General features: G+C 41.1%; 1 protein-coding gene across 4 annotated transcripts in view; it reads right to left on the bottom strand.

The window, feature by feature from the left end:
• dpysl5a (dihydropyrimidinase like 5a) overlaps positions 1-9,596 on the bottom strand; it is a 38,209-nt gene extending 28,613 nt beyond the window's left edge. Inside the window, exons 1-5 of one of the 4 annotated variants that reach the window (XM_062043153.1) lie at positions 9,517-9,533; positions 7,933-8,003; positions 7,578-7,863; positions 757-915; positions 498-677 (exon numbers count right to left, since the gene is read on the bottom strand). In XM_062043153.1, coding sequence (XP_061899137.1) covers positions 498-677; positions 757-915; positions 7,578-7,863; positions 7,933-7,937 — 630 coding nt within the window. In that variant the 5' untranslated portion in view covers positions 7,938-8,003; positions 9,517-9,533. Of the gene's footprint in view, positions 1-497; positions 678-756; positions 916-7,577; positions 7,864-7,932; positions 8,004-9,166; positions 9,489-9,516 lie in introns of those variants that run through there. The other 3 variants (XM_062043152.1, XM_062043155.1, XM_062043154.1) reach the window with 3 other exon arrangements.
• Positions 9,597-15,195: the final 5,599 nt, after the last annotated feature.

The raw sequence follows: 15,195 nt of genomic DNA, 5'->3' as shown, positions 1-15,195 counted from the left end.
TGAAGATAAGGTACTTTTTTTAAAAATTAGTAAAATAATATAAATAAATTAAAAACATTTTCTTGAATAAAAAAAAAAAGTACAACAATATAAAAACAGTTACATAGAAACTAGTAATGAATGAAAATGAGTAAAATTAACTGTTAAAGGTTAGTACTATTAGTGGAGCAGCTGCACGCACAATCATGTGTGCTTACGGACTGTATCCCTTGCAGACTGTATTGATATATATTGATATATAATGTAGGAAGCAGAATATTAATAACAGAAAGAAACAACCCTTTTGTGTGAATGAGTGTGAATGGGGGAGGGAGGTTTTTTGGGTTGGTGCACTAATTGTAAGTGTATCTTGTGTTTTTTATGTGGATTTAATAAAAAAAACAAAAACAAAAACAAACAAAAAAACGATACCGATAATAAAAAAAACGATACCGATAATTTCCGATATTACATCTCTAATTTATATAATAAACAAATACTCAGGTTTGGAGCCGGACCTCAGCCACCAGCTCGCCGTTCTCGGCGTGGACTCTGGGGATGGCGCCGATGTCCTTGCAGTGCTGCAGGGCCTGGAAGAGCTCGCTGTCCCTCAGCATGAACGTGTCCTTGTAGGCCATGAACATCTGGAAGGAGTTCACGCCTTTCTCCCTCACCAGCTTCTCCATCTCGGCACGCACCTGCCAACAAATAAACAACAAAATGAGCTCTGGCGGCGGCGGTGTAAGGAATCGCTTCCTCCATCGAGGGCGCAGTTACCTTGGCTCCCCACCAGGTCACTCCCACGTGCAGCCCGTAGTCGCAGCAGGCTTTGGCGTCCGCCGAGCCACGGCACCGCTCGTAGGCGTCCAGCAAAGACTCGTTCTTCTCGGGCAGAACGTGCGCCATCACCATGGTGGTGCCGCCGGCTAAAGCAGCCTGGAAGGACAACCAAACAGATCCTTGGTGAGAGTGGGGAAGCGTACGGAATTGGGTACTTTTTAGGGTTGTACGGTATTAGTATAGTACCGGGGTACTAATTAACCATATTCGGTACTATACCGCTTCTAAAAAAGTACCTGTTCGCGCCCCACCCTCCCTTTTTTTTTTTTCAACGGATGTGATATTGCTGGTTTTACGAGCAGAGGAGCGTGTTCGGCAGCGCACAAACACACAGACTACGTACAAGCAGACACAGTGTGTAGACAGAAAAGGGAGAATGGACGCATTTTGGTGTAAAAAGTAAATATAAAGGTGAAGTTATAACACTGAAACACCCTCAGGAAGAGGTGTTTTAAGATATGGCTAGCTAGCGGCTAACGTCCATCCACAGTGTTTTAGCTACTTGTAAATCACTAATCCTCGCCTCCATGGCGACAAATAAAGTACGTTTCTTACAGGTATCATTATCACTGCAGGATGAGGAATAGCTAAACATGCTTCACTACACACCGTAGGAGGATGCAATAGCTCACCGGCGTCACAATGTAAACAAAGGCCATAATGGATCTACACCTGACATCCGCTGTAATGATACCAAGTACAAGAGCGTATCTAGTGGATACTACTATGATTACGTCAATATTTTTTATCGCCAGAAAATCTTTTTTCTTTTTTAATTTCATATTATGTTTATAAACTCAGGAAATATGTCACTGGACACATGGTAACTGAAAATATGACCAATGTATGATCCTGTAACTTACTTGGTATCGGATCGATACCTAAATGTGTGGTATCATCCAAAACTAATGTAAAGTATCAAAGAAGAGAAGAATAAGTGATTATTACATTTTAGCAGAAGTGTAGATAGAACATGTTAAAACAGAAAGTGAGCAGATATTAACAGTAAATGAACAAGTGGATTAAAAATCAATTTTTACAGTTTGTCCCTCATAATGTGTACAAAATAATAGGTGTATAAATGACACAATATGTTACTGCATATGTCAGCAGACTAATTAGGAGTCTTTGTTTTTTTTACTTACTACTAAAAGACAAGTTGTCTAGTAAAATAGTCTAAATGCAAAATGTTTTCTTTTAGTCCATCTTAGATGAGCTCGGGCCCAGCGAAGCCGGCAACGTTTCTGGGTGTTGTTGATAAATGGCTGCGGGTGTAACAGAAAATAATTGAGAAAGACTACAGTAAACACATCAGTATACATACTGTACACTATACAATAAAAATGTTTTTCTTTTAGTTCATCTTAGATGAGCTCGGGCCTTGTGAAGCCGGCGGTTTTTCTGGGTGTTGTTGATAAATGGCTGGGGGTGTAACATAAAATAATTGAGAAACACTACAGTGAACACATCAGTACATTAAACAATACAATAATTCAATGGGAATTAACACATTCATGAACTATTTTAAAAATAATTACATTTAAATAATGAATTAAAAAATACACATCAAATATTTTTTATAATAATTTAAAAAAAGAATACAGATGTAATTGTATTTATTACATTTAAAAAGTAAACACGTATTTTTGCTAATTAGCATACACGCTGCGCACAGTTAGCATGTTTTGCTAAAATGAAGATTCAGTGGTCAAAACAAATCCTTATTGATGAATTATGCGGCGTTTCTGGGTGTTGTTGATAAATGGCGGGGGGTGTAACAGAAAATAATTGAGAAACACTACAGTACACACATCAGTATACATACTGTACATTATACAATACAATAATTCAATGGGAATTAACACATTCATTAACTATTTTTAAAATTATTACATTTAAATAAATAAAAAAAAGACATAAAATATTTTTAATAATAATTTAAAAAATAATACAGATGTAATTGTATTTATTACATTTAAAAAGTAAACACGTATTTTTGCTAATTAGCATACACGCTGCGCACAGTTAGCATGTTTTGCTAAAATGAAGAATTAAGATTCAGTGGTCAAAATAAATCCTTATTGATGAATTATTAGGCGTTTCTGGGTGTTGTTGATAAATGGCTGGGGGGTGTAACAGAAAATAATTGAGAAACACTACAGTAAACACATCAGTATACATACTGTACATTATACATTAAAATAATTCAATGGGAATTAAAAAATAATTACAATTATATAATTTTTAAAAATAGACATCGAATATTTTTAATAATAATTTAAAAAATAATACAGATGTAATTGTATATATTACATTTAAAAAGTAAACATCTGTACATTATACAATAAAATAATTAAATGGAAATTAACACATTCATTAACTATTTAAAAAAAAATTAAAATTATATACATTTAAAAAAAGACATCCAATATTTTTAATAATAATTTAAAAAATAATACAGATGTAATTGTATATATTACATTTAAAAAGTAAACATGCAGTTTTGCATACAAGTAGCATACACACAGTTGTTAGCATGTTTTGCTAAAATGAAGATTTAAGATGGAGTGGTCAAAACAAACCCTTATTGATGAATTATTTAAGAGGCTCTCGAGACCTTTCCTTGTCTTATTCCCCAAAATGTGGACTCTGGACAGAAGAATGTGCAGTAAACATCAAGTATGGAGTGTGTAGAAGATGTAATGGCATGTGCCAGCTGACCCGCCACAGTATAGTGTTGTGTTTTAGGGAAGGGGGGCGGGGGGTGTCTGAGGACCATTGTCTCCCGGCACAATGGCGTGTGTGAAAAAGCCTCGCCGGGATCCAGTGGTAACCGTGGTTACGGCTCTTGAGTTTGTCTTGGGAGACGCCGTGTCGTGCGTGGGGCGGGGCCCGCGGAAGAAGACCGAGACGGGAACAGAAAAGGAAGACGGCGTGGTGTCTGTCACCGTCCGTACGGCGACTGGCAGCGTCCCCGCTCAAGTCCAGGGCCCCTCCCTACCTTCCGGTCTATCGCGCCTGGGCTGCTGAGATGCAGCCGAAATATTCCAGGTCATCCTCGGAGACCACTTGAAAATATCTGTCTCGCTTTACTCATCAATAATTGGTGGGCAAACTGGAGTGAGAAGAAAAAGCTTTCACCGGCTATTGATATCCAACACGGCTCTTCTTGGTACCAAAGAGAAACAATAGCATGGTTGATGAAGATAAACTCATTTAAGAGGTTCTTCAACGTGGTCCCTAAACCAAACAGTTGCTATAGTGAAGCAGAGTTCCCCATAAGAATGAATGTAAACTGGAATAATTGGTTCTAGCTCTGACAAAAGTCCCTATTTTAGTAAAAAAAAACTGCACACTTTTATGTGTATGTACAAGTATATATATATTTATATATATATACATACATACATACATATATATATATATATATATATATATATATATATATATATATACACATATATATGTGGGTCTATTCAAAATAGCAGCGTCAAGAACAAAACTTTTGTCTATTCCATCCCAAAAGAGTCGTATCCCACTTCTGACACCATGTGTTATGCTAGTGTTTTAGTCAAGACCACTTCATCTGAGACCAAGTCAAGCCATGCCGACAAACGTTGTTCTGAAACCTAGGTTAGATCCCACTTCTGACACCATGTGTTATGCTAGTGTTTTAGTCAAGACCACTTCATCTGTGACCAAGTCAAGCCGACAAATCTTGTTCTGAAATATAGATTGAATCCCACTTCTGACACCACTAGTGTTCATTTCTGTTACACTCAAATAGTAGCAGAGTCAAGATCAAAATGTTTGTCTATTCCGTCCCAAAAGAGTCGTATCCCACTTCTGACATCATGTGTTATGCTAGTGTTTTAGTCAAGACCACTTAATCTGAGACCAAGTCAAGCCATGCCGACAGATCTTGTTCTGTAATCTAGGTTGGATCCTACTTCTGACACCATGAGTTATGCTAGTGTTTTAGTCAAGACCACTTCATCTGAGACCAAGTCAAGCCATGCCGACAAATTTTGTTCTGAAATCTAGATTGAATCCCACTTCTGACACCACTAGTGTTAATTTCCGTTACACTCAAATAGTAGCAGAGTTAAGATCAAAATGTTTGTCTATTCCGTCCCAAAAGAGTCGTAGCCCACTTCTGACACCATGTGTTACGCTAGTGTTTTAGTCAAGACCACTTCATCTGTGACCAAGTCAAGCCGACAAATCTTGTTCTGAAATATAGATTGAATCCCACTTCTGACACCACTAGTGTTCATTTCTGTTACACTCAAATAGTAGCAGAGTCAAGATCAAAATGTTTGTCTATTCCGTCCCAAAAGAGTCGTATCCCACTTCTGACATCATGTGTTATGCTAGTGTTTTAGTCAAGACCACTTAATCTGAGACCAAGTCAAGCCATGCCGACAGATCTTGTTCTGTAATCTAGGTTGGATCCTACTTCTGACACCATGAGTTATGCTAGTGTTTTAGTCAAGACCACTTCATCTGAGACCAAGTCAAGCCATGCCGACAAATTTTGTTCTGAAATCTAGATTGAATCCCACTTCTGACACCACTAGTGTTAATTTCCGTTACACTCAAATAGTAGCAGAGTTAAGATCAAAATGTTCGTCTATTCCGTCCCAAAAGAGTCGTAGCCCACTTCTGACACCATGTGTTACGCTAGTGTTTTAGTCAAGACCACTTCATCTGAGACCAAGTCAAGCCATGCCGACAAATCTTGTTCTGAAATATAGATTGAATCCCACTTCTGACACCACTAGTGTTAATTTCTGTTACACTCAAATAGTAGCAGAGTCAAGATCAAAACTTTTGTCTATTCCGTCCCAAAAGAGTCGTATCCCACTTCTGACACCATGTGTTATGCTAGTGTTTTAGTCAAGACCGCTTCATCTGAGACCAAGTCAAGCCATGCCGACAAACGTTGTTCTGAAACCTCGGTTAGATCCCACTTCTGACACCATGTGTTATGCCAGTGTTTTAGTCAAGACCACTTCATCTGTGACCAAGTCAAGCCGACAAATCTTGTTCTGAAATATAGATTGAATCCCATTTCTGACACCACTAGTGTTAATTTCTGCTACACTCAAATAGTAGCAGAGTCAAGATCAAAACGTTTGTCTATTCCATCCCAAAAGAGTCGTATCCCACTTCTGACACCATGTGTTATGCTAGTGTTTTAGTCAAGACCACTTCATCTGAGACCAAGTCAAGCCATGCCGACAAACGTTGTTCTGAAACCTCGGTGAGATCCCACTTCTGACACCATGTGTTATGCCAGTGTTTTAGTCAAGACCACTTCATCTGTGACCAAGTCAAGCCGACAAATCTTGTTCTGAAATATAGATTGAATCCCACTTCTGACACCACTAGTGTTAATTTCTGTTACACTCAAATAGTAGCAGAGTCAAGATCAAAACGTTTGTCTATTCCGTCCCAAAAGAGTCGTATCCCACTTCTGACATCATGTGTTATGCTAGTGTTTTAATCAAGACCACTTCATCTGAGACCAAGTCAGGCCATGCCGACAAACGTTGTTCTGAAACCTAGGTTGGATCCCACTTCTGACACCATGTGTTATGCCAGTGTTTTAGTCAAGGCCAGTTAATCTGTGACCAAGTCAAGCCGACAAATCTTGTTCTGAAATATAGATTGAATCCCACTTCTGACACCACTAGTGTTAATTACTGTTACACTCAAATAGTAGCAGAGTCAAGATCAAAACGTTTGTCTATTCCGTCCCAAAAGAGTCGTATCCCACTTCTGACACCATGTGTTACGCTAGTGTTTTAGTCAAGACCACTTCATCTGAGACCAAGTCAAGCCATGCCGACAAATCTTGTTCTGAAATCTAGGTTGGATCCTACTTCTGACACCATGAGTTATGCTAGTGTTTTAGTCAAGACCACTTCATCTGAGACCAAGTCAAGCCATGCCGACAAATCTTGTTCTGAAATCTAGATTGGATCCCACTTCTGACACCACTAGTGTTCATTTCTGTTACACTCAAATACTAGCAGAGTCAAGATCAAAACGTTTGTCTATTCCGTTCCAAAAGAGTTGTATCCCACTTCTGACACCATGTGTTACGCTAGTGTTTTAGTCAAGACCGCTTCATCTGAAACCAAGTCAAGCCATGCCGACAGATCTTGTTCTGTAATCTAGGTTGGATCCTACTTCTGACACCATATGTTATGCTAGTGTTTTAGTCAAGGCCACTTCATCTGAGACCAAGTCAAGCCATGCTGACAAATCTTGTTCTGAAATCTAGATTGAATCCCACTTCTGACACCACTAGTGTTAATTTCTGTTACACTCAAATAGTAGCAGAGTCAAGATCAAAACTTTTGTCTATTTTGTTCCAAAAGAGTCGTATCCCACTTCTGACACCATGTGTTACGCTAGTGTTTTAGTCAAGACCACTTCATCTGAGACCAAGTCAAGCCATGCCGACAAATGTTGTTCTGAAATCTATGTTGGATCCCACTTCTGACACGATATGTTATGCTAGTGTTTTAGTCAAAACCACTTCATCTGAGACCAAGTCAAGCCATGCCAACAAATGTTGTTCTGAAATCTAGATTGGATCCCACTTCTGACACCACTAGTGTTAATTTCCGTTACACTCAAATAGTAGCAGAGTCAAGATCAAAACGTTTGTCTATTCCGTTCCAAAAGAGTCGTATCCAACTTCTGACACCATTTATATTAGCTAAAAAAGCGTTCCCACTCCTCACCTTTGTGCCGCTGTAGAAGTCGTCGGCCGTGGTGGCGTTCATGAAGGTCTCCTCCAGGTGGACGCTGGTGTCGATGCCGCCCGGGAGCACCAGCTTCCCGGCGGCGTCGATCACCTTGGCGCCGCCGGGGATCATCAGCTCCTTGCCCACCTGCTGGATGATGCCGTTCTCGATGTAGACGTCGGCCTCCAGGGTGCAGTCATCATTCACCACTTTTCCGCCCTTGATGAGGATGCGTGCCATCGCTGGCGCCGCCGTCGTCGTCGTGGTAGTCATGGCTTTAGTTCTGCGGACGGAGAACCACAATTATCTCTAAAATCGTTGTTTCTCGACTCGGGCCGGAGCTAATAGATACCTCATCGTTGCAACTGTGGCGCTAAGACCGGACTAGAAGTGATGAGGCGGGTGTGTGCCAGTCAGCGCCCACTACAACAAAAAGTTTCTTTTTTTATACCCTAACAATGCAGGGGAGGGTCCGCCTCTACACCGCCAACAGTGCCATACCCTAATAATAAACACAAACATTGCCATGCACTGCCCTCTGTAGTACTGCGTGCCTGTGCGTAATGGCGTGCTTGGTGCGTACGTGGGTGCGGCACCGTGACGCCGTGATGATGGTGATGCGCATAACGGCATTCAAGGCTTAAAGTGCGTAAAAATATATTAACAGCAATATGCATGACAAAAATGTAACTAAACATTGTCTATGAGGTTGCTATTTGCGTTGCCACGTGCATTGAAAGGGACAAGCGGTAAAAATGGATGGATGGATGAATATTATTTTGCAGAGGCAGATGCACACAAAGAAACGGGCGTCGGTGTCTAAGCAGCCGACCCAGAAACGCCTAACACCCGGCCCCTCCCCTTCCACCTGCTCCTCCTTCTAGCCCGGCCTCCTGCACAATAAACACCGGCAAAGTGTCCACGTTATAACCCCACCTCCCTCCGCCCCTGCAGCTCCACCCGTCCGGTAGCCGCACTCACGTACCAGGTCCACGCTGACACACTTCCAGGGGAGGCGCACTCTCACACGTAACAACGCCCCGGATGGATGCTTTCCCGGCGGCTAGCTGGACCAGCAGATGCGGTAGTAGTATCGCCTCTATGGGCGGATAGCGGTTGCTTCCGGTTAGTGCTTTCGAAATAAATGCAATGCGCGCGCGTGTGTTGCTACAACAAACTCCAACACACATTTATTGACATATTTGTTAGCTGACTTTAGTATTAATCAGTATAAATGGCAACAGAATAACAAATATCTCCAAAAAACAAACTATATATCCGCTTATAATGCTTTTACTTTACGCCTCGCTTTGTTTCGTGTTAATTTCCGGTTTTGCGTCGCTTGTTAACGGGGGCTTTAGTCGGCTTTTTACATCCCGTCCAATCAGCATCCGCTCGGTCGCCGAAGCAACCAATCAGTGTCGTCAGAGGGCGTGGCCAACCCTGAAACGCCTAACACCCGGCCCCTCCCCTTCCACCTGCTCCTCCTCCTCCTCGCCCGGCCTCCTGCACAATAAACACCGGCAAAGTGTCCACGTTATAACCCCACCTGCAGCTCCACCCGTCCGGTAGCCGCCCTCACGTACCTGACGCCCGGCCCTGCCGCTATAGCTCCGCTCGGCTCCTCCGTTCTAGGTCCACGCTGACACACTTCCAGGGGAGGCGCACAGTCACACGAAACAACGCCCCGGATTGATGCTTTCTCGGCGGCTAGCTGGACCAGCAGACGTGCGGTAGTATCGCCTCAATGGTTGCTTCCGGTTGTTGCTTTCGAAATAAATGCAAGGCGCGCGCGTGTCTTGCTAAAACAAACTCCAACACACATATATTGACGGATTTAGTAGCGGAATTTAATATTAATCGGTATAAATGGCGATAAAATAACAAATATCTCCCCAAAAACAAATTATATCCGCTCATAATGCTTTTACTTTACCACTCGCTTAGCTTCGTGTTGGTTTCCTGTTTTGCGTCTCTTGTTAACGCGGGCTTTTTACATCCCGTCCAATCAGCATCCACTCGGTCGCCGAAGCAACCTATCAGTGTCGTCAGGGGGCGTGGCCAACCCTGACAGGCCGTACCAATGTGAGACTTGGGGGGTGGCAACAAAAAAACCAAAACATATTTAAAGATGTCATCTTAGCTTCTTTATGCTCTGTCACGTGACGTCTTTTAGATCTTTCAACGAGCATTTTTCTCAAGTTATTGCCGCATCTGTTAACATTTGACTTAATTAGTATTTTTCTTGCATAAAAGTAGGATTGGACAGCATATTTGAAGCACTTTGTGAAGCTGGCCAACACCCTTTTTAATGCTATTTTTGCACATTTACCACTAACTCAAATAATTAGGCGACTAAAAGCGGAAAAAAAACCCCACATTATTTCTATTACATAAACAGAATCAGCTTTATTGGCCAAGTGCTGTTAAACACACAAGGAATTAGATGTGACAGACTATATACAAAATAAATATAAGTGATTCATTAAAATATAAACAAGAACTACAATTCCTAATATGTGCAAGGCTAATAAATAATAGTGAATAGATGACGTGAACATGAGTTAGTATAACAAACTAGATGAGTTTTATTGTCAATTTTCCATACAGCAAGATACACTATATTGCCAAAAGTATTTGGCCACCTGCCTTGACTCACAACTTTTGCAGCTATTACAGCTTCAACTCTTCTGGGAAGGCTGTCCACAATGTTGCGGAGTGTGTTTATAGGAATTTTCCACCATTCTTCCAAAAGCGCATTGGTGAGGTCTCACACTGATGTTGCTGGAGAAGGCCTGGCTCTCGGTCTCCGTTCTAATTCATCCCAAAGGTGTTCAGGTCAGGACTCTGTGTAGGCCAGTCAAGTTCATCCTACACCAGACTCTGTCATCCATGTCTTCATGGACCTTGCTTTGTGCACTGGTGCACAGTCATGTTAGAAGAGGAATGGGCCCCGCTCCAAACTGTTCCCACAAGGTTGGGAGCATGGAATTGTCTAAAATGTTTTGGTATCCTGGAGCATTCAAAGTTAATTTCACTGGAACTAAGGGGCCAAACCCAACCATAGTTCCTCCTCCACCAAAATTCACCCTCGGCACAATGCAGTCCGAAATGTAGCGTTCTCCTGGCAACTTCTAAACCCAGACTGGTCCATCAGGTTGCCAGATGGAAAAGCGTGATTCATCACTCCAGAGAAGGCGTCTCCACTGCTCTGGAGTCCAGTGGCGACATGCTTTACACCACTGCATCCCACACTTTGAATTGGACTTGGTGATGTATGGGTTAGATGCAGCTGCTCGGCCATGGAAACCCATTCCATGAAGCTCTCCGCGTACTGTACGTGGGCCAATTGGAAGGTCACATGAAGTTTGGAGCTCTGTGCAGAAAGTCTTTGCACTATGCCCTTCAGCATCCGCTGACCCCTCTCTGTCAGTTTACGTGGCCTACCACTCGCCGGCTGAGTTGCTGTTGTTCCCGAAATCTTCACTTTTCTTATATCAAAGTTGACTTTGGAATATTTAGGAGCGAGGAAATTTTCACGACTGGATTTGTTGCACGGGTGGCATCTGTGGAGGATGCATATATGTTTAAAGGCCTACTGAAAGCCACTACTACCGACCACGCAGTCTGATAGTTTGTATATCAATGATGAAATCTTAACATTGCAACACATGCCAATACGGCCGGGTTAACTTATAAAGTGACATTTTAAAATTCCCGGGAAATATCCGGCTGAAACATCGCGGTATGATGACGTATGCGTGTGACGAAGTCCGAGTAACGGAAGTTATGGTACCCCGTAGAATCCTATACAAAAAGCTCTGTTTTCATTTCATAATTCCACAGTATTCTGGACATCTTTTGCAATTTTTTTAATGAACAATGAAGGCTGCAAAGAAGACAGTTGTAGGTGGGATCAGTGTATTAGCAGCGGACTACAGCAACACAACCAGGAGGACTTTGTTGGAGCGCTAGGCGCGCTAGCCGTGCTAGCCGCGCTAGCCGCGCTAGCCGCCGACTTCACCTTGACTTCCTACGTCTCCGGGCCGCCAAACGCATCGGGTGAAGTCCTTCGTCCTTCTGCCGATCGCTGGAACGCAGGTGAGCACGGGTGTTGATGAGCAAATGAGGGCTGGCTGGCATAGGTGGAGAGCTAATGTTTTTAGCATAGCTCTGTGCAGTCCGGTTGCTAAGTTAGCTTTAATGGCGTCGTTAGCACAGCATTGTTAACCTTCGCCAGCCTGGAAAGCATTAACCGTGTATTTACATGTCCACGGTTTAATAGTATTGTTGATTTTCTATCTATACTTCCAGTCAGGGGTTTATTTATTTTGTTTCTATATGCAGTTAAAGCAAGATGCTATCACGTTAGCTCGTAGCTAAAGCATTTCGCCGATGTATTGTCGTGGAGATAAAAGGCACTGAATGTCCATTTCGCGTTCTCGACTCTCATTTTCAAGAGGATATAGTATCCCAGGTGGTTTAAAATACAAATCTGTGATCTACAATAGAAAAAGGAGAGAGTGTGGAATCCAATGAGCCAGCTTGTACCTAAGTTACGGTCAGAGCGAAAAAAGATACGTTCATCACTGCCTCTCAAGTCCTTCACTGTAACGTTCCTCATCTACGAATCTTTCATCCTCGCTCAAATTAATGGGGTAATCGTCACTTTCTCGGTCCGAATCTCTCTCGCTCCATTGTAAACAACGGGGAATTGTGAGGAATACTAGCTCCTGTGACATCACGCTACTTCCGCTACAGGCAAGGCTTTTTTTTTTATCAGCGAGCAAAAGTTGCGAACTTTATCGTCGATTTTCTCTACTAAATCCTTTCAGCAAAAATATGGCAATATCGCGAAATGATCAAGTATGACACACAGAATGGATCTGCTATTCCCGTTTAAATAAAACAATTTCATTTCAGTAGGCCTTTAAGAACCACTGTCCTAAAGCTTTAGTAAAACTTGAAAATATTCCAATTCTGTCTTGATGGTCCTTCTTACTCAGCATATATGTCATGGAAAGAACTTGGGATTGACCAGTAACTTAGATTCCCTGGGAGGAAGAACTGGTCCGACGCAACACATCCTATGACAGTTGCACGCTGGAAATCACTGAGAGCGGCCCATTCTTTCACAAATGTTTGTAGAAACAGTCTCCATGCCTAAGTGCTTGTGATTAGGACACCTGATTCTCATCATTTAGATGGGTGGCCAAATGCTTTTATTTAGATAAAAAATGTTTTAAAAAAAAAACACACCTTGGACTCAAAATGTTAGTTTGACGCCAGAGAGACAAGACACAAAAGTTAGCACAAAAAGCAGACATTTATTCAAGTGTTCTCCAGCACAAGTACACCAAAGAGAAGTTGTAGTAGGAGGGTGATGCTACATTTGCTGTAAGAACTGTTTTAATAGGAAATAAAAAAAAACCCGCTAGGAAGTCCTTGCCCTTCTTTGACCAGTGATAGGGAATAAAAAAAGAGGCGTGGAATAAGAAGCATGACTACAGTGACAATGTTCCCACTAATAAGCACCCACTACAGCAACCGTCTAAACTAAAAACTACATAGGAAACATTTTTATTTCAAGTACAAAGTTGAAATGCCTTTTTTTGTGTGTGTGTGTGTGTGTGTGTGTGTGAAACATACAAACACGTCAAACAACAGTTCATTTATCGGCCTCACCTGGGAAAAACCGGTGTTTCCCCCCAAAAAAAGCGTGGAGCACCGTCATTTCCTTGTGAAAGCCAAAGACAAAGTAGGCAGAAGTGGCTTCCAGCAAAGTAACACAATGGGTGAAGGATTATTACATCTGTACACTTCCATTCAACACAACACACACAGGAACTTGTGTCATTTTTTTGTACAAAAAAAAAGGTCACTTAAGAACTCATAACGACATCAAAAAGTTTGAAATAGATGATAAGTTATATGTTAAAGGGAACCCAGTTTGGGTTGAATGATAGAAGATGCATAAAATCACAGTTGGAAAATAAGCTGCGAGCCGGCATTGAACGGGTCCTCACTCCCACAGAAAATGTGAAATGTTGTGGTGGATGTGAACGTCGAGTCGTGATCACTTCCCCAACTTGGAGACTCGGATCAGTTTGGAGGGAATTTTCATCGTTTAAAGTCAAGTTAGGATGTTGGTGGTGAGGAGCAGTTTTTGCCACAGAATGGCTATCAAATAGTGAAGTGAAGTATATTTATATAGCGCTTTTCTCTAGTGACTCAAAGCGCTTTTACATAGTGCAGGGGTCACCAACGCAGTGCCCGCGGGCACCAGGTAGCCCGTAAGGACCAGATGAGTAGCCCGCTGGCCTGTTCTAAAAATAGCTCAAATAGCAGCACTTACCAGTGAGCTGCCTCTATTTTTTAACTTTTATTTATTTACTAGCAAGCTGGTCTCGCTTTGCCCGACATTTTTAATTCTAAGAGAGACAAAACTCAAATATAATTTGAAAATCCAAGAAAATATTTGAAAGACTTGGTCTTCACTTGTTTGAATAAATTCATTAATTTTTTTTTACTTTGCTTCTTATAACTTTCAGAAAGACAATTTTAGAGAAAAAATACAACCTTAAAAATGATTTTAGGATTTCTAAACACATATACCTTTTTACCTTTTAAATTCCTTCCTCTTCTTTCCTGACAATTTAAATCAATGTTCCAGTAAATTTATTTTTTTTATTGTAAAGAATAATAAATACATTTTGATTTAATTCTTCATTTTAGCTTCTGTTTTTTCGACGAAGAATATTTGTGAAATATTTCTTCAAACTTATTATGATTAAAATTCAAAAAAATTATTCTGGCAAATCTCGAAAATCTGTAGAATCAAATTTAAATCTTATTTCAATGTCTTTTGAATTTCTTTTAAAATTTTTGTTCTGGAAAATCTAGAAGAAATAATGATTTGTCTTTGTTAGAAATATAGCTTGGTCCAATTTGTTATATATTCTAACAAAGTGCAGATTGGATTTTAACCTATTTAAAACATGTCATCAAAATTCTAAAATTAATCTTAGAATCAGGAAAAATTACTAATGATGTTCCATAAATTCTTTTTTTAATTTTTTCAAAAAGATTCGAATTAGCTAGTTTTTCTCCTTTTTTTCGGTTGAATTTTGAATTTTAAAGAGTCGAAATTGAAGATAAACTATGTTTCAAAATGTTATTGTCATTTTTTTCGTGTTTTCTCCTCTTTTAAACCGTTCAATTAAGTGTAAATATCATTAATTATTAATAATAACATAGAGTTAAAAGGTAAATTGAGCAAATTGGCTATTTCTGGCAATTTATTTAAGTGTGTATCAAACTGGTAGCCCTTCGCATTAATCACTACCCAAGAAGTAGCTCTTGCTTTCAAAAAAGTTGGTGACCCCTGACATAGTGGAACCCAATATCTATGTTACATTTAAAGCAGTGTAGGTGGCACTGGGAGCGGGGGGGGGGGGGGGGGGGCGGGGGTAAAGCGTCTTGCCCAAGGACACAACGGCAGTGACTAGGATGGCGGAAGTGGGGATCGAACCTGCAACCCTCAAGTTGCTGGCACGGCCGCTCTACCAACCGAGCTATACCGCCCCATGTAGCTATAGTGACCCATCAAGGTGTC

This window comes from Entelurus aequoreus, linkage group LG03 (genome assembly GCF_033978785.1).
Source record: "Entelurus aequoreus isolate RoL-2023_Sb linkage group LG03, RoL_Eaeq_v1.1, whole genome shotgun sequence".
NCBI classification, from domain to species: domain Eukaryota; kingdom Metazoa; phylum Chordata; class Actinopteri; order Syngnathiformes; family Syngnathidae; genus Entelurus; species Entelurus aequoreus.
The sequence above is the reverse complement of the archived record's forward strand: the minus strand, read 5'-3'. Positions and strand labels throughout refer to the sequence as shown.